Source organism: Lonchura striata, chromosome 22, assembly GCF_046129695.1.
Source record: "Lonchura striata isolate bLonStr1 chromosome 22, bLonStr1.mat, whole genome shotgun sequence".
In the NCBI taxonomy this organism is placed as follows: Eukaryota; Metazoa; Chordata; class Aves; order Passeriformes; family Estrildidae; genus Lonchura; species Lonchura striata.
The window spans coordinates 2,387,904-2,406,581 of NC_134624.1; the positions used below are offsets into that span (position 1 = coordinate 2,387,904).

The 18,678-nt window shown below is 50.6% G+C and overlaps 1 protein-coding gene across 1 annotated transcript in view; it reads left to right on the forward strand.

Annotated features, from left to right (window-relative positions):
* The window catches only part of ASTN2 (astrotactin 2), a 334,716-nt gene that overhangs the window by 83,753 nt on the left and 232,285 nt on the right, over positions 1-18,678 (forward strand). Inside the window, exon 3 of the mRNA XM_021551387.2 lies at positions 3,473-3,857. Coding sequence (XP_021407062.1) covers positions 3,473-3,857 — 385 coding nt within the window. The remainder of the gene's footprint in view (positions 1-3,472; positions 3,858-18,678) is intronic.

Genomic DNA, 18,678 nt, shown 5'->3' on the forward strand with positions numbered 1-18,678 from the left:
GGGTCAGGGACAAAAGGAGCACGTTGGAATTGAGCTGCCTGTGAGGAGCCCATGGTGCTCACCCAGGGGGCTGGCACGGGCACCTCCAGCCTTTCCCAGGGGCCACTGTCCCAGTGACTGGCAGAGCAGAGATCTCTGGCTCATCCCCAAAGGATGTGGGAGCTGTAGCTGGGCTGGGAGCCCTTGGCTTCCTTGAGTCAGTGCTGTCATTCTTGAGTCAGAGGGGGAATGGCACACCAGGAACATCTGTGCCTTCATGCCTTCTTGTGGGTTCTCTAAGCAGAGAGATCTTCATTTAATATGCCAACAGGTTTGTTGTCTCCAGGACATTCCCCAGGGGCAGATATAAGGTGAGCCCAGCCAGGAAGGTTCACAGTCCCAGGCCTGCCATGGGTACCTAAAACCCTTCCTTGTGTCCAGCTGGCACAGCTGCTCCTCCTGCAAGGCTTTTTCTGTCACTCTGACCTTTTCTGAGCATATGGGATGTCTCTGGCTCTGCTTTTCCACAGAGAGTGAGTGCCTGTGTGCCCATGGATGCAGAGTGCTCTGCCCTGCAGCCCCTTTCCAGTGGCAGAGTGCACAAAGGAGTGAGTGATACCCAGCTGGGCAGCTCAGGAATTTGGTGGTAAAGGCCTTGGAGAAGATTTTTTTCACAGCAGTCACATCCAGGAGTGTTGTTCTGAAGCCCTTCAGAGGGGCCACGAGACCCCTTTCTTTGCTGTAAAGGTGCTGGCACATGAGCCAGCCTGGTTTTGCAGTGAGATTTGTTGTGTTGAAGTTTGTGGCCCTGCTGTGTCCTTGTCACCTGGCCTGGCCTCCCTCCTGGTGTGCCATGGTTTCTGTCCTGCTGTAGTAAAATTGCAGTGAACCCCGGATGTGTGAAGAACTGATGATGTCTGGTTCCAGATCAGAAGGCTTTATTAAAACTATACTGTATTACATTAATACACTATTTAAAGAGATACTATCCTATTCTACATACTCACTTCTTACTTACCTAACTACAAACTCGTGACTCTCTGCTGAGAGCCCAGCACAGCTGGATCCATTGGTCACTGACCCCAAACAACTTCACCAGAATCCAGCCCAGCCATCACTGCAGGTGAACAATCTCCACACCACATTCCACATGGGCAAAACAAAGGAGCGGAAATAAAGATTGTTTTCTCCTCTCTGTGGTTCTCCAAGGAATCCTGAGAGACAGAGTTATGTCTCTCTGTGCAGAGATGGTGAATGTCACATCCTGCAAAGTGGGTGTCTGAGGAAATGCCAGGGGGTGTCAGTGGCTCAGGCCAGGGAGCTCCTGTGGTGCTCTGAGGTGTCCATGCTCAGGAACTGTGCAAATCCAAGGAAACTCATGTCTGCTCTCCCAGGCTGAAGTGTCCATGCTGGTTCTTGTTTCTGAGCATGGAAGGCCATGGTGGGTTTTCATCCCTCTGGTCCTTGAAGTGCCCTGGTACTGCAGAGCATAACCTGGGCAGGTCACCAAGCCCTGCCCCTCTGCCCTGCAGGGATCCCTGAGCATCTCCTGGGCAGCAGAACACCTTTCCTGATGGTGCACAAATTGGGGAACTCAAGCTGAGCCATGTCCTGAACCCGAGTCCTGCATGTGTTAGGAAAATGTGGCAGGAGAGGAGGGGATCCTGATGTGAGGTGTGCTGTGCTGGGCCCCTCCTGTGAGGCAGCTCATCCTGTGACCTGTGCTTTCCACTGCCACCTCCTACAGCTGCTCTGTTCAGGAGTCAGAGCCGTGCTCCAGGTGCAGCCTGGTGCTTTGTTTGGAATGCAGAGGGAATGTTTCCAGCCTCTGCTGTGCCACAGAGCTCGGTGCAGCTCCAGGTGCCCAGGGAACGCCTGCCCTGCCCTGGCTGTTCCTGTCATGCTGCAAAGCCCTGGTTACTCGTGCTGCTCCTGATTTACATGCCCTGCCTTGCTTGTCTGCTACGGGATAAAATTGGTCTGATGCTGCAGAGATTAAGAAGCTGGGAGCTGGCACAGGCACAGCTCTTGTGTGTGTAGGGATGAATTTAACTTCCAGAGCAGCCAGAGGCAGGGCTGGCTCCCTTTGATACTCTAGCCAGGCTCCCTTGAGAGGATGTGCTACTTCCATGTACATATAGATATTTGGAAGTTTAGTTTTTTTGGTAATGATTTTTATTTTCAATATGGATGTTGCTGAGAGCTGTGTTGAATAAAATTTGGAGGAGGGGAAAAACAAGAGCTGAGTAAAAAAGGTCTGAGTCTGGAATATGTTGTGCTGTGCCCCAGCTCTGCAGCTGATCTTGAAACCACAGGGAAATCAAACCAGAAATGTTGGAGCTGGGGTAACCATGCCTTGGGAGCATTGCCTGTGAGGGGCCATTTGTTGCACCATCATTTTTGGGAGATGTGTGTCTCTGCTAAGGCTTTATTGCTGCTGGGTGACAGTTGGGTGGTTTTAATGAGTTTTTTTCTCCTAAGTGGTGGACTGTGATTATCCCCATTCCCCTTCTCCCCCTGTGTAGGGGGCCTGGGGGTCCCAAAGAGTGAGGTGGAGAGAACAAAGTCCCTGGGAGAAAGGTCAGAATTTAGCTGGAGGTATCACTGTGCTATTCCCAGCTGAAGACCATCCCTGGCATCCTCATCTACCTGCCCATGACCTCACACCTGAGAGGTGGCTGCTCCAGGAATCCCCTGTGTGTGGTTTGGGGGCTGTTGCTGGAAGGGTGCTCTGGGAGTTTGCTCAGAGGGTGGTGAAGCACTGGAACAGATTGTCCAGGGAAGCTGTGGGTGCACCATCCCTGGAAGTGTTCGAGTTTGGATAGGGGTGAAGCAACCTTGCCCTAGTGGATGTTGTCCAGTTCTGGCCCCTCAGTTTGGGAAGGATGTTGGGATGCTGGACCGTGTCCAGAGGAGGCAATGAGGCTGGAGAGGGGCTGGGAACACAAACCCTGTGAGGAACCACTGAGGGAGCTGGGGGTGCTCAGCCTGGAGAAAAGGAGACTCAGGGGTGACCTTGTCACTCTGTGCAGCTCCTGAAAGGTGGCTGTGCTCAGCTGGGGCTGGGCTCTTTCTCCAGGAACTGACAGAACCAGAGCACACAGTCTCCAGCTGCACCAAGGGAAATTTAGGTTGGATATTAGGAAAATGTTTTTTACAGAAAGAGTGATAAAGTTCTGGAATGGCTGCCCGGGGAGGTGGTGGAGTCACCATCCCTGGGTGTGTTTAACAAAGCCTGGATGTGGCACTGGGTGCCAGGGTTGAGTTGAGGGGTTGGGGCTGGGTTGGACTTGATGATCTTGAAGGTCTCTTCCAAGCCAGTGTTTCTGTGAATTCTGTGTCCGTGCCCATGGCGGGGGGTTGGAATGAGATGGGCTTTAGGATCTCATCCCCCCATCATTCCGTGATTCTGTGGACCCTGCAGCACCCCGTCACCCCTCCCTGGACCCCGTGCCCCCTGACAGTGCCCTGTGCTCTCTCTCTCTCTCTGCAGGGTGGGCTGATCGCGCTGCTGCTCCTGCTGCTGGTGTTCATGGTGGCCCTGTACGCCCAGCGGCGCTGGCACAAGCGGCGCCGCATCCCGCAGAAGAGCGCCAGCACCGAGGCCACGCACGAGATCCACTACATCCCCTCGGTGCTGCTGGGCCCCCAGGCCCGCGAGAGCTTCCGCAACTCCCGCCTGCAGGCCCACAACTCCGTCATTGGGGTGCCCATCCGCGAGACCCCCATCCTGGACGACTACGAGGACGAGGAGGAGGAGGAGACGCCGCGGCGGGCAGAGCCCAGCGCCAGGGAGGATGAGTTTGGCAGCCAGGTGACAAGGACGCTGGAGAGCCTGGGCCGGGGCGGGGAGGAGAAACCTGACTACGAGAAGAAAGGTTTGTGGCTTTTCTCTCCCTCTCTCCTCTGCTGGGGAGCGGCGCGTTCCCCAGGGTATTTCTGCTAACGCGTACTTGATTGCTTGCATTTCTAAAACCTGTCTCTCAGAAGCTGCTACACCCACCTCTGCTTATTGAAATGTTATTATGAGCCATTTAATATTGTTCGCCTGCAATGCACAGTAAAATGCATTTGAATAAACAAAAGCAAAGCACATTAGTGCTGTGAGTGACTCCAGCTGGAGCAAGGAAGGGATGTGCTGGCTTGCTCCGTGCAGGAAAGGGATTTTGGGGTGGTGCTGAACCATCCTTCCTTTCTCGTGTGGGCTTTCCAGGCAGGGGTGTGGACAGGGACTCCTTTTGGCTCCATGGAGGAGCCAGGGATAGCCTAGGTGATGCAGTGTGTCTGGAAAGCAGCTCCCTGCCCTTGTGGTGGTCATAAGTGGTGGCTGAGGTAATTTTTCTTTCACCTTTAAAATGCTCTTTACTCTTTCCCCTTTTAAACAAGGCTGTGATGATTGTCATGGGTATTTTTGCTCAGGCAGATTTGGAGGTGCCAGAGGTCAATCTGCCATCCTCGAGTGCTGCTCTGAGCATCCTTGTTGGCATCTCTTGGTGTGTGTCTGGTTGTTACAAGCCCATGGGGTTAAGAGATGTCTCCTCAGCCCTCTGCTCAGTGAGAATGAACAAATGAAAGCCTTCATATCTCATAACCAAGCTATCTTCTTTCTTCTTTCATATTCTTTTCTTTGTTTTGCTTTTCTATAAATTATTTAGAATTGTGCGAGTGGGGAAGACAGCAGTAACTGCATTTCAGTGCTCTTCAAAACAAAACAGCAAACAAGATCTAGCACAGAATATTAAACTATCCAGGGGCTTCAGGAACTGACAATAACAAACTTACATGACTGAACCCTCTGCCCCAAGCTGGAAGCTGCCTGGTGGATACCTGAGCTGGGAGAGATGTTCCCAAATGCTCCCACCAGCTCTGCTTGTGATGCTGTCAGACTTTGTGCCTTGGATTGAGGCAGGTTTATACCTTGCCTAGTCTGATCCTTCCAGACTGTGCCAGTTCACCATATGCCTCCTCCCAGATGGGCACTTTTCCCTCTTGGATGAGGCTCTGCTCAAGGAGCCAAACTGTGGTTTGTGCTGCTTCCTCCTCCCTGCTGAAGCTGCTCAGAGCCTGGATTGCCCAGGATGAGGTGCCTGTGGTTCAGATTTAGTGTTTCTAGACTGCAGATATGAATAGATGTGCCGTGGGCTTTCCACTCTGACCTGGTGGCACAGGCAGGGGAAGCGTGGTGACTCAGAATGCTGCTGGCAGGTGCTTTGGCCTGCTCACGAGCAGCAGTCACAGCCAGATCCCTGTGGGATGGGCATGTGGGCTGGAGAAGCTGCAGCTGGTGTGAGCAGACACCTGGTACCTGGATCTCGGGGTCAGCCTGTTGGGTCCCCAAGAGTGTAAAAGTCATTGTTTCCCAACCTGTGCAGCCAAAGAAGAAATCTAAAATGCATAGGATTGACTTCTCAGGGTTGTTTATTTTTTCTTATCTAGAACATTCTTTCTCTGACCTGCTGAGGTCTGTCTAGAAAGGAAGCCATGGCAATCTGCCCCTCGCCTCGGGGGGAGTTTACATTATATACTCAAAATTACGTGTACTATGTTTACAATAATGTGCCAATATCTTATCATCCATGCTAGAAAGTGAGTCTCTACCTTAAACCAATAGAAAAGTGTCACCATCACACCAAGACATGGAGGGCAAGAAGGAGAAGAAGGTCAGGACTCGCCCAAATTCCTCCATCTTTATCCCCTGAACTCCATTCTAAAAACCCCAAATTTCTACTTTTCCACCCTGTGTTAATACAAATATCACACTACTCAAACCCTTGTGGCTTGTAATTCCTCACACAGAGTTGGCAGTTTTTTCCACAGGCTAAAATGGAAGCCACAGGTGTTTTTGACTTTGTGCCAAGGTCTCTGATACCTCTGCCAGGGTCTCAAGACAGCCAGGGCAGCCAGAGGGATGTGCTGGACACCTGGAGATCCCCAGGGACTGGGAGCCAGCTCTGCTTGGGCATGGCTTTACAGCTGGATTGAAGGTGGAGGCACTAAGGGACGCCCAGCTGGAGCGTGGCTGTATTGCCACAATGAGATCAGCCTTTCCCTGGTGCCCAGCTGGCACTGCCAGGTTTCACTGTGGTCACTGGGGATGGGTGTGGAGCTGTGCCTGCATCCCAGGGAATCCAGCAGCTCCCTTGGGAAAAGCTCTCCTCGCTGCTCTTGCTGAGCTGCCTTGTGATAAGGCATCAGCTGGGATTTGTCAGCGGGCTCCAAACGGTCTCGTCGCAGGGGCTGTCATCAGAGGCTCTTTCAAGTGTCACTTCCCAGCATTAATTACCAGGGATGGCAAATCCGGGGGAGAAGGAGCAGTTCTGCTCACCCTCCACCTGCCTGAGCGGGGCACTGCCTGATTTGCAGGTGCTGGGTTGTTCACTTCCCATCGCTGGGAGTTGCACGCCCCACGCTTGGTGCCTGCTGGGACAGTTTTTCTTTCTGTGAGGAAGACTGTGGGTTTTTTTTATTCACCACTTCTGCATGTATCTAGTCAGGGAATCAGGCAGGGAATTGCTCTGGATGGCTCTGCTCCATGCAGTCCCTGCCCAGGAGGCCTGAGCAGCACAAATGTTTTGCAGATCACAGCTCAGCAAGCCAAACTTTCCTCCCCAGCTCAGGCAGTGATGTGGATGGGAGGGATGCTCCCGTGTGGTGCCAGAGCATCTGAAGTGAATCCCAGCACAAACAAAACACAGGAGTGATGTGCTGAATAATGACATCTAGCAACAAGCGTGTCTGAGTGATAAAGTTAATGAAATTACAGGTTCTGACCTGATACCAGGCTCTGCTGTGGGGAGATAAACAGCAGGGCAAAGATGAGATGTTTATTTCTCCCTAGCTGCAGTTGTAATCTGGATTCACTGTGCAGGGCCATTAATGTTATTACTGTTATGCAAAATCATTTTTGACTTGGGGGGGAAAAAAAAAAGGAGCAAAGAAAGAAAAATCTCCCAACTGCCTAGAAAATGTAAAGCTGACAAAATTAGAATTGCAGCAGGAGCACAAGCTGACCTGGTGACATTGTACAGAGCCCAGATGAATTTAGACAGGAGAAAAATCAAAGGCGGTTTAGGAAGAAAAGTAGAATTTTTTTTTTTTTTTTTTTTTTTTTTTTTTTTTTTTTTTTTTTTATTAAGAATAAAATGAAATGGAGCGAGGCAGGAAGCGATAGCCAGGCTGTCCTAATTATCAAGCAGGATCCCTTGAGCTGGGATGGAGCAGGGTTTGGGTTCTCTCTGGCAATTTAAAGGTCTCTAGGGTTTTGTGCTCAGTGGGTGTGCATGGTGCCAAGTGGGCTCTGCTGGTGTGGGGTGCAGTTTCAGGGGTCTTGGTCTTTGCTGGGGAGACCCTCCCTCTCTGAACGCAGTCCCAGTATGTACATGGGGCTCAGTGATTATGGGAATTTGGGTACATTTGTGCAGGTGTTGTCACTTCCTCACCGCCTCTGGCCTCACTTCATTGTGGAGTTTCCAGTCCCTGCTCCTCAGGAGTTCTGCTCTCCTGCTTTTCCCAAGCAGATGGCCTCAAGCTCCATCCCTTTGGGAATTCCTCACGTGCTTTTCTCATGTAATATACACAGCTCTCATCCTCGCAGACACAGCTTCATCCCACAGCAGCAGGAGTCCTTTGCTTTTGTCCATCAGGTCCTGTTTTGGGGGACTTTGGGTCCCAGTCCATTGTAGGTGGCACTGCTGCATCCCTGTCTGGGATGCACTGGATACACAGTGGTGGAGTTGGTAAACAAAGGTAAAGTCCAGCAAACTCAGGATGGGATTACACAAGTTCCTCAGAGGGATTTTGCCAAACCAAATCTCCTAAGGATCAGCTAGAAATAGAACTTCTGCCTGGTGAAAACTGAGGAGAAATCAGACTTGAAAATCGACTATCTGCAATTCCACTCCTGCAACAAAGGACCCATCTTTATTTCTCAGCTTCTTTTATGTTCAAAAAAAGCACATTTCACGTAGGCCTTTGTGCTGGCTTCACAGGCTCTGCAGTCTGGGTATGGCCTCCAAGTCTAGACAGGAGACAGGACTTATTACTGATGGTTCCAATGATTAATACCATGGGCATATCAAAGGTATGGTTGGGCACTCATCTTGAATTCCTCTCCTGGACTTACTTCTCCCCTGCTGTGTTGGCTCAGGTAAACCTCTGAAGTTTCTCTTACTTGATCCATGGATGCTTTTCTCAGCAGTGAGATGCTTTTGAGCATTCCTGAAAGATGGTCTGGCTGCTAGAGTGCACCTGGAGATGTGGATCCAGCTCCACTCTGCCACTGGCTGCTCTGATAGCCCTGGTCATGCCATTTAATGCTTCAGTCCTCATCTGGGGGTTGCAGAGGGAACCAAGCCAGACAGATACAAAGCAGCATAAAGAAATATTGGGAAGTGCTGATGTCAGGGCTTGTGGTCCCTCCAGCCTCCCAGACAAGCTGCTCTGGGTGGTGCAGCCCAGGAGAACTGGGAGAAGGGATTTAAGCAGGGGAGACAAATGGCTTTGAGGTGACAGCAAAAAGCAGGGGAAGGATCCTGATGATGGCAAGAGAGAGCTTCCTGTGCCCCTCACCAGCATTGCAGAAGCTGTTCTGGTGGCCACATCTCAGACTTGTTTTTCCTGCCGGTGGAATCTCCTCCGGGGAGAGGTAGGGCAGTGCTCTGCTGGAGGACAGGGTGTTGGGGCTGTGGAAAGGGACATTTTGGGGGCTGACCTGTGCAAGAGGAGGGCAGGTAGTCAAGCTGTTCCTTGGAGCTGCCATTCATTGCAAATACCTGAGCTCTGCAGATAGATCTCAGCTCTGCACTACCTCCAGTGCCTTGGGGATGAGATTTAGAGATGGGTGTGAGCTGGGGGCGACGCCCTCACAGTGGACAGGTGATGGTGCTGCTCTCCACGCTGGAGAAGGGAGAGCACTTAGGCAACAGGAACTAGATGTCTGGCCTAATAATCATGTCCTTATTGTCTCTGAGAGGATGCTGGTGCCTGGCTGGGCTGATGGCTGTGCCAAGGTGTGCCATCCCTGGTGCCCGCGCTGCGGCTTGGAGCCACCGTCTGCTGCTGCTGTTGGCTCGAGGAGTCAGCTGCAGTTCCACCCTGATTCCCAGCATGAACCAGAGGCTTTCTGAGCCTTTAATAAATAAAGTGATGGCTTAACGTTTGCTGAGGCTGGAGGCTAAAATGGGACACTGCGTCAGGCCAGCATCTGATGTGTCTTGGGGCTCTTCTTTCCAGTGACCTGATGGGATCATGACCCTCTTTGTACGTGATCAGCTTTTCCCGGCTCTAATCCCAGCCAACTCCTTCTGTAATTTATAGGGACCTTTGAAAATGTATATTCTCATAGCTTGCCAGTGAAAAGTGGTTTTTTGCAGTCTTCTAGTCCTGTCTGAAAAAAAAAAAAACAAACCAGCTGCAACTTTCAGCTTTAAAGAAATGAAAAGGAAAATAGAAAAGGTGGGGGCTCGACAGGGCAGGAATTGGCTCCTAATTCAGGGAGGCACTTCCAGACATGCTTAGGTAGTGTCTCTAGTTAATAAAGGCATTTAAGCTGTTTTCAAGCCCAGCATGTTCAATTGTAACTGAATTGAATGTATTAATGAAGGGAATGAGTGCCCCAGTTAGAGAGGTTACACCAGCCGGGCCATTGGGTCTTTGGTTCTGTGGTGATGCCAGCTCAGACTTCAGTATGGATTTGCAAATGTCCTGACCTGCCAGGGAAAAGCTGTGCTTTGCAGAGATAAACATGGTTATAATTAATATATTAATGTATTAACTGTCTTTGGAGATCTCGATGGAGAGCTGCCAGGCTGGAGTTTTAGGTTTGTTGTGATCATCCCATTGAAATGGTTACCTCCACCCCAAACCTGGGTTGTGGGGGACGGAATGGTGGGGCTGTGGGACACTGTTCCCCTCCCTTACACCCCCAAGGAAGTGGATCAGAGCAGTACCACGGATCTGTGGGAGCACACTCAGGACATCTCTCCCTCAAGAGCCATCCATATCCAACATCCTCCTGCCTCTAAGAATGACACACAAGGGGCAGGGAAGCTCCTGGGGTTTGGGGCTTTCCTCTGGTCCTGCAGCCCAGTGGCTCATGGGTTTTGTGGCCCATGGTTAATGACTAATTAAGGTTTAAACACCTAGGGTCAGCCAGGGCTCTTCCTGGCTCATGGCAACTGTTGCTGTGGAGAAGAGGCTGGTGGGGTGGGCTCCTGGTAAGTTTTAATGTTTTTCTCCCCTCTCTTTGCTGCAACCTGCTCATTAATTTAATGAGACAGAGGAGGGAAGAAGCAGTTGGAAAAGTGGTTTTGAATGGTGCCATAGGGACTGGAACAGACACAGGGAGGTTTATGATGCCAGCATTTTGCTGAGCATCCTGAAGAGATGCTGGATTTGTGAAGTCCTCCTGCTTTGCAAGGCTTGGACTGGTCTCACCCTGACACTCCACAACATCCCAAGATGGAGAAATACCCTTCATTGTCCCCTCTTCCAGCCACAGCTGGGTGACTTCTGGCTCCTCAAGTCAGCAGCAGCTCTTGAATGAGGAATCTGGAGTTTTGTGGGGCTGCAGATGCCCAGTGGGGATGTCATGGCAGTTTCATGTGCAGTAGTCCTGATTCCCCAGGTGTCCAAAGTGTTTTCCATCCAGGCAAAATCACAAGCTCACAGAAGATAAACTGTGAAGTGTTGGCTGTCCAAGGAAAATAAGCCATCAGGAGCTATATTTATATAAATGCCAGGCACGCATTGTTCATCACTTTGTGCATCACTATGAATGTTTGATAAAGCACTACATTATTTAAAGGTGTAGCCAGGCTGTGGGACAGTTGTTGACCAAGATTAGCTTCAAGATGACTCTTTTTCTCTTTTCTTTTTTTTTTTTTTCTTCCCCTGATGGAAAATCTAAAAAAAACATTAAGATCCTTGTTTACTTTCCTTGGGGCATCTCGGGTGTCCTTGCCTCTCCTGAGTTTCTCGGCTGGGCTGCATCTTGTGTGCAATACAGAGGACCTGGGAGAGCTTCAGCTCTGACCGGGGCTGTCACAGAATCCTGGAAGGGTTTGGGTTAAAAGAAACCTAAAAGACCATTTGGTTCCAACCCCCTGCCATGGGCAGGGACATCTTCTGTCACTACAGGATACGTGAAAGCACAACACGAGCCTCTGCTATTTGCAAGGTGAAAAGAAGAATGTTTATTTTCTGACTCCAGCATTTATACTTTTCCAAAGGTGACAGTGGATTGGAGGGTGAAGGTGCTACCTCTCCAATGACATTGGACAAACTACCAGTACATCAAGTTTCTCCACCCCTATGAAGGAATGCAAAACAATAGGTTGTTTACAGAAAGTTGTAAAATTCTCTAACAGAATGTAAACTCAGAAGGCTTTAGAAAATCTTAAAAATCAGGGTGACAATCTTCTACTAGACCAGGCTGCTCCAGGCTTTGTCCAACCTGGCCTTGGACACTTCCAGGGATGCTGCTTCCATGGTGTCAGCATGGAGTGAAAACATGCCATTGGTTTCTGAAATCAGACCAATCAGAAGAGGATGTGGGATGGAGGAGAACAATCCCACAATGTTCCCCATTCCTACTGGAAGTACACAGATAGATGCTGGTTAGGACTCAGCCCTTGGGATGTGGGGCTCAGGTTGAGGCTGCTCTGGATCCTGTCACCTGAGCGAGTGATGTGCTTCTCTTAGACCACAGCACTCAGCCCTTTTTCTCCTTGGCTTTTTAGTGGCATTGTGGCTCCACCGATCAGCACGTGGAGATTTCCCCCATCATTCCATCCCAGACTCATGGGTTTTATGGGGAAGGGAGGAGCAGGGAGGGCAACTGCAGCACCACCTTTTCACTCTGTTTGCGTGTCCTCTTCCCATCGGTTGTGTTTTACCTGGCTATGGCACCGAGACGGTTTTGTCAGCTGGCTCCTAAGGAAGATGGATTGAGGCTGGGCACCTGTGCTGATACTGGGTCTGCAGGCACCTTCCAGCCCCATTTATCATTAGGCACTGACCTCCCTGAAGGACCAGTGGGAGAGGAAACTTATTAACAAGGTGCTTCAAATCAATCCTTTCTGACGGCCCCGCTGAGTTATGGCGTTGCTGCGACTCTCCCACTGGTCCTGTGAGTGTGGCGCTGCTCAGCCTCACTTCTTTACCTGTGGGGCTTGGAATGGGTTTGGTTTTGATATCCTGGGCATTCTGGGTGTTCCCAGGTCTTTTCCTGAGCCAAGAAACCAGCTGTCAGCTCATTCTCTACTGCCTGCTGCCTCCACTCATGTGCTGCCCAGTGTGGGAGGTTGTTGGTCCTTTTGGTGCTGCATTTGGAGCTGAAGCTCCTGGCCACATTGAGAGATTTTGGTAGTTTGTCCTTCTCCTCTGGGTTGGCAACACTCCCTCATTCATCCTGGCACATGGCACAGCCTTGTCAGTACTGTGAAAAATGTCACTTTGCCCGCTGGGCAGAGGAAATGCATTTTCTAACTAAAAAATTAATTTTGCACCATGCTGCTGAGCATGGACTTGGGGAGTGGTGGAAACTGGCCAGGGGCCACTTTGCCACATTTCCCACCCATACTGGCCAGCTGTGGCTGTTCCTGGAGCCCTGTCCTGGCCACATCCATCCTCTGGGGTGCTGGCACTTGCTCACACTCACTTTGCAGATGCCAGAGTGCTGCTGCCCCCAGGTTTGTCCCCCAGCAGTGGCTCCCCAGACAAATGGGGATGGGATTTTTTTCTGCCCTCAGCGAGTCCCTGCCCCAGCTGGCTCCATGGGGCAGTGTCTCCCCTGGCTCTGAGCAGCTGCAGGAGCTGTGTGCTAGAGGGAGGGAGCTGTGCTCTTGAGCCACTGTCTCTCCTCCACGCAACGTTAGCCCCGACTGTTCCGTGTGCCCATTAGCACCAAATCGGGAAGCTTCCTCCAGAGGGTTCTTATTTAACTTTTCAATTATTTGATAACTTGAGGAGCATTAGCTGATACTGAGGGTCTGCCCATCTTCCCTCATCCTCTCTGCTCGCTGCCTAAGCAAAAAAGGTATGATGTCTCGTAAAAAAACCTAAGTTAAGGGTTTTATTAGAGCTGAAAAAATGGGAAATGGAGTCTTTTGGACTGGACCTCCTCAGTGCTGGGGTGGGGGAGATGGCGCAGCACCCCACCACCAAAGGTTTTTCCTTGCAGGACAAATGGAATAGAGAAATAAATGCCCTGTGCATGCCAGGGGAGGGACATGCTAGAAAGTCCCTGTTGAAGAGCTGAGGGCCAGAAACAGCTCCTGGGAAGGAGCAGCTGGAGCAGCCCCAGGAGTGCAGGGACCCATCAACTTTCGGGAGGTGCTCTCCAGGCAGAGGTGTGAGGCAGAGGCGGGACTGCCGGACCGCGGCTCTTCAGCGTTTGATCTTTCCTAATATGTTTATAATTACATTGCATTATCTTAATTACCAACAGGAGAAGTGAGGGGAGCTGGGGGAAGGGAAAGGAAGGAGCTGGAGAGGCAGGGAATGTGCAGGGTGATGAGTAACTCCCAGCATCCATCCACGGGGCCACGGCTGCGGTTGGAGTTGGAAATGATGCCATTAATACAATGCTTATTCATTTCCCATCATAAAAACATGGAAGCGCATTCCGAATGAAATTAACATTCCGTGACATTTTCCGGTAAACGGTGAGTTTGCACACATGAGTGGAGGCAATTAGCTGGGAAGTGACTGAGCGCCGTGACTGGAGAGAGGATGAAGCAGGGTCAGGGCAGCCGGGTGGGTGCTGCCGTGGGCTCTGCCCGTCCCTCCCCAGTGGGATGGGGTCCTGCCAGCTCCTGCCCACCCAGCTGCAGCGAGCCCGGGAGCTGCTGCTGTTCTCTCCTGCTCTCTGCATTTGGGGGAAATGGCAAAGCTTGGCCATAAAGGTGAAAAGCAAAGAGTGGGTGCATGTCCAGAAGGGTTTTGGGGTGCCCTGGGGTCCCTGTCCCCACTGCAGGATGCTGTTCTTTGTCCCCCGTGCTGCACACCAGCCTCTCCCAGCATCCCTTTGCCCGTCACACTCCTAAAGCTTTATTAGAACCCAATGGAGGCTTTTTCCCAGATTTGTTAAACTACTGAAAACTTCTGATCCTATCAGGAGTTTTTTTTTCCCCTGCCTCGTACCAGATAAGGGCTGTGCTGGCTCCGAGCCCGGAGCTGAGGGTGGTGGAGAACAGGGTAAGGAAGCAGTCATCTCATGAATATATGAAGGAGGAAAGTACATTTGTTCAGTTTCCTTCAAAGGAGACATCTTGAATAAAACTTTATCTTTTCTTCTGCTTCCCTCCCCCTGCAATTTGCAATTGAAATCAGACTTTTGCGTATAAAGATCTATTTTTATAGCGACAGATTTATTAATGTATATAATAATCTATTAATGTATTAACAACTGTGCATTAATAACTATATATTAATAGCTGTGCTAAAAAAATGTATACAGCCTCTATTTTAAAGCTCAACAAAAAGGGCCAGGAGGGAGAAGAAAGAAAAAGTTGACATAGTATACAAGGCTGTTTTCAAAATGCCCCTGGGTTCCTCTCTCCCTCTGTTGCTGTGTGTGAGAGCCCCACTTCATAAAAGAGCTTTTTGGAGATCCTCCTTCATCCTTGCTTTTGATGTTTTTTGTATATATCCATATATAGAGATATACATTCAAATACAAGTATATCTGTGGAGATATATTTATATGTATGTATTTAAATAAAACAGATTTATATGTCCTGAGTTGGCTGTGGAATGCAACCAGCATCTTCCCTGTGTTTCTTGGACACAGTGGCTGCATGTGGCACTTGACATGGACTGCTGGAGATCGGGGGACCAAAGGAGACAGGCTCTCCTGCTCAAGAGGGGTTTGGTGGCTGGAGAAGCACAGGGAAAGGTGAAGATCCCAGATTTTCTCCTGCCTTTTCCGTATTCCCTTGCTCTGTGGCAGGATGTGGCTCCTCAGATGTGTTTTCCTCTGAGTGCGTGCGAAGCTGTTGTACAAATCTGTACAATCCACTGTCATCGCATCAGCATCAGTGTAATTACCTAATTTTATGCTACTAAAGCTCTGTGCTTTGTGGAGCTCAGTACCTTCAGGGTGGCACTGTTGAAAATCAGTCCACATCCCAGTCTCAGAACAAACACCGTTAGTTATTTCATGCTTCGAAAAGCAACAAACACCCATTATTTAGAGCTGGTGAGAAATCAGGGTTTCCACCATGTGGAAAACTTCCAGTATTGTGAAATTTATGCTTGTTCCAAAATAGGATCAGAAAGTCAATTTCTTGAAATACTTTGTGGAACAGAAATTTCTAAAATATTGATCCAGAAACATCAAAATGAGCTTGCTGAATATCAGGGAGTTGATTTGGAGGAAACAATTATAACATCATTACACTGGCACTTGCCTGGTGTTCCCGTGGTGTGTTAGGGACGTGATGATGTATTAGACCTTTAGAGCCCACGTCAGTGGTTCCCAGGAGAGTCCCCTGCCCTGTGCCTAGAAAAAGCAGATGTGAAAAATACTGGAAGTAGTCAGTGAGAGGGCAGGAGAGTCTTTGAGAAGAGCCAGTGTCTGAGGTGAGGGGGCTGCATCCTCCACATGACAGGTCAGGGGCTAGAAACCCCACTGACCTTACTTCTAATTTCACCCAAACTTCTTCATTTAATCCTTGATTGAGTTTGTCTTGATGCAAAACTCTCAGTCGGGCAGCTCTTGAGATGTTCTGGAGTCAGTCCTCTCCCTGAAACTCTGGGAGTGTTGTGAGCACTGTTAATACTGAGGGATCAATAACTTGCCTTCTGACAGCCAGAAATCAAAGAGAGAAATGGGAAAACCAGATGCTTAAAGACATGTATTTTATAAAAATATGTTTTAGTCCATACCTAGTGTGGGAAGCTCTGATAGAAGCTTCTGTTGCCTTGCCAGTCGTCCTCCTGCAGCTGTGGGAGTGCAGGTGTTGTGTGAGGAGAGCACGGATGGTTGTGGCTCCAGGAAAATAACCTTTAGGCCAGACACCAAAGATTTTGAGGCTCAGGGAAGCTGGCACCTTTGCAGACCATAAACCTCACTGTTCTGTTTTAATAAGATGCAAAACCCAGGCTGTAGGATTGTCCAGCTCTCCCACCACCCAATGGCACCACGAGGTTTGAGCCTGGCTTGGGGAGAAGCTGCTCCACTGGGGTCCTCAAGGCCATGTCTGAAGACTAAAACACCTCAGCAAATCTGAGAGCTTTTTTTCTGAGATCTAAGGAGTATTTCCATCACTGCCTGGCTTTGCTGGCTGGGAGCAGGTTGCATAGGCAGAGGGGTTTTGTAGTGCCTTGAGAATGTCTGGGAACAGTGGAGACAACACCCAAGTGCAGCTGGTGGGGGCTCACAAATAGTTCATCTCTCACATGGGGCTTGTGGCTGGTTGCACTGATCCAAGCCTGGGAGTCAGAGATGGGGAATCCCTCCTGGGATGGGGAGATCCTGCTTGTGGCATGTCCCCAGAGCAGACCCTGTACCCATCCAGTGTGGCTGGGAGGGTGCAGCTCTCCTGGCTGTCCTGGAGTGAATGCTGCTGCTTCCCATCTCCACTGGAACGCATTTTTACCCAAACATTGCTCATATTGTTCAGCTGATGACTACTTTTTTTGTTGTTGTTGTTGTTGTTGTAATTTTTAAGCCAAACAACATATTTTCCCACCGCAATTTGTGCCAGCAGAAAGAAAGGAGGAGAGAATGGCTCTGGGTAGGAATTGTTTTGTGGGAGACGTGCAAAACGAATAGGGGAGCCATAAGGAGAGCAAATCGCTTTTCAAATAGAATATGGGGGTGGACAGGAGGGAGGTGTTTGTCAGGAATGTGTGCTGTGCTTTGCAAAGGTAGGGTGACCTTCAGCCGTGTCCTTAAAGTGCTGCCAGAGAGGGAAGCTGATTTTGTGGGGGCTGGAGAGCCTCGTGATTCCCCTGCTCGTGGGGGGAGATGGAGATCACAGCCTTGTGCCAAACCTCGGGGTGGATCTCACCACCTCTGCCAGGCTGGAGAATCTCTCAGCATGAAGGTGACAAAGCTGTGAGCTCAGTAGCCCGGGTGGATTTATCCTGGAAGCCGGGGAGGGGAGCGAAGGCGTTTGGCACGCCGTGCTCGAGGGGAGGACGGTCCCGTTGCCTCCGGAACGTGTCGTGTTGGGCAGCCTGGGAGGAGCTGGTGCCTGGGCACGGCTGACGTGGCTGTGTCGTGCTGGGGAGCAGCATGTGGGAGCTGTGGAGGTGCCAGGAGCTGCTGGCTGAGCCTGTGTTTGGCACAGGCAGTGCGGGGGGCTGGCAGGGTTGTGTGGAATAGGGTAGTTCAGTTGGAGGTGATCTACAGGGATCAGCTAATCCAACTGCCTGTCCAGGGCTGGCCTGTACTTAAAGCAAATTATTAAAGACACTGTCTACCCACAGTAGTGCTTCTTCCCATCCGTTTCTGGCCAGTTGGAGCCTCCAAGAGCTGCTGTGGGGAGGCCCAGAGGGCAGTGTGGTTTTGCAGTGGTCTGTCTCTCTCGTGGATGTGAGGAGCAGCCCCAGCGAGTGCTGTCTCATTCTGTTACAGTGCAGTGGTCACTTCTCTGTCCCTTTTGGCACTGCTGGCAGTGCATGAAGGGCTGTCCCTTCATCCTTCACCCCTCATGCTCACACATCTCACCCCCTCATGCTCACACGAAGCTCTGCTATCTTTCATTTGTCACTGAGGGTTTTTTCTGTGCTACCCACCTATGCCAAACTCTGCTGAGATTGTGTCAATAATAAGGGTCTTTTCTCATTTCTCATTTTCCCTTCTTTACCTTTATTTTATTTTTATTTCCCCTTCCCTTTCCTTTTTTTCCTTGTCTTCCCCTGCTTTACTTTTCTCTCCTCCCTCCTGCTTCCCTTTCCCATTTCCTTTCTTCAAACCCCTGAGTTGAGGGGCATGGAGAAGCCAACAATGTGCTGGCACTGTGCAGGGCAGTGCAGCCCTTTGCTCCCAATTCCTGCAGTATTTGTAGCATCATCCCAAACAGCTGGGGGTTGAGGGACCCCCCTCGCTCCCCACTGCCCCTCCCTTGGTGTTTGCTCCTCTGACAGGTGTGGGAGCGTGGTGGCCAGATGGGCACAGTCACCATCAGCCAAGCAGGGGCCATGAGGCTGCTGTCACCTCGCTGAAGGCATGCTCCCCTCCTCCTCCTCCTCTGTGCTCTCCTCCTGGCCTCCTTTTGGTAAATAAGCCTCAGCTGTGCACTCCACTCCGGAGCTCCCTGCTCCACCTCCACAAGTCCTGCATCACACAGCCCCAAGGTCTGGATACGTCTCCATCTGTTCAGGGGAGGCCCTGCCATGCATTCTGCTGGGCTGGGAGCTGTAGGGTTGGGCTTCCCCCTGTGGGGAGGCTGAGCCACCCCAGTGCTGCCACAGCATCCTTCCCTGGCACCTCAGGGGGGATGTGTGCTCTGGGGGTGGGACTGGATGCCCTTTCCCTGCTCTGGATATGTTTTTTCCTCATGTGATGCTGCCTGCTGGGGCATCTGACACTGCAGGATTCAGCTGTGCCTGCCATGCACTTTGGGGAGCTCTGTCTCTGATCTGTGGTTCCTGGGGGAACCTGGTACTGGAAAATGCAAAGACATTGCACAGCTGGTCCCTTAGCTCCCTCCCTTTCTGGAGCTTTCCTGAAATGGTTCCCACTGCTGC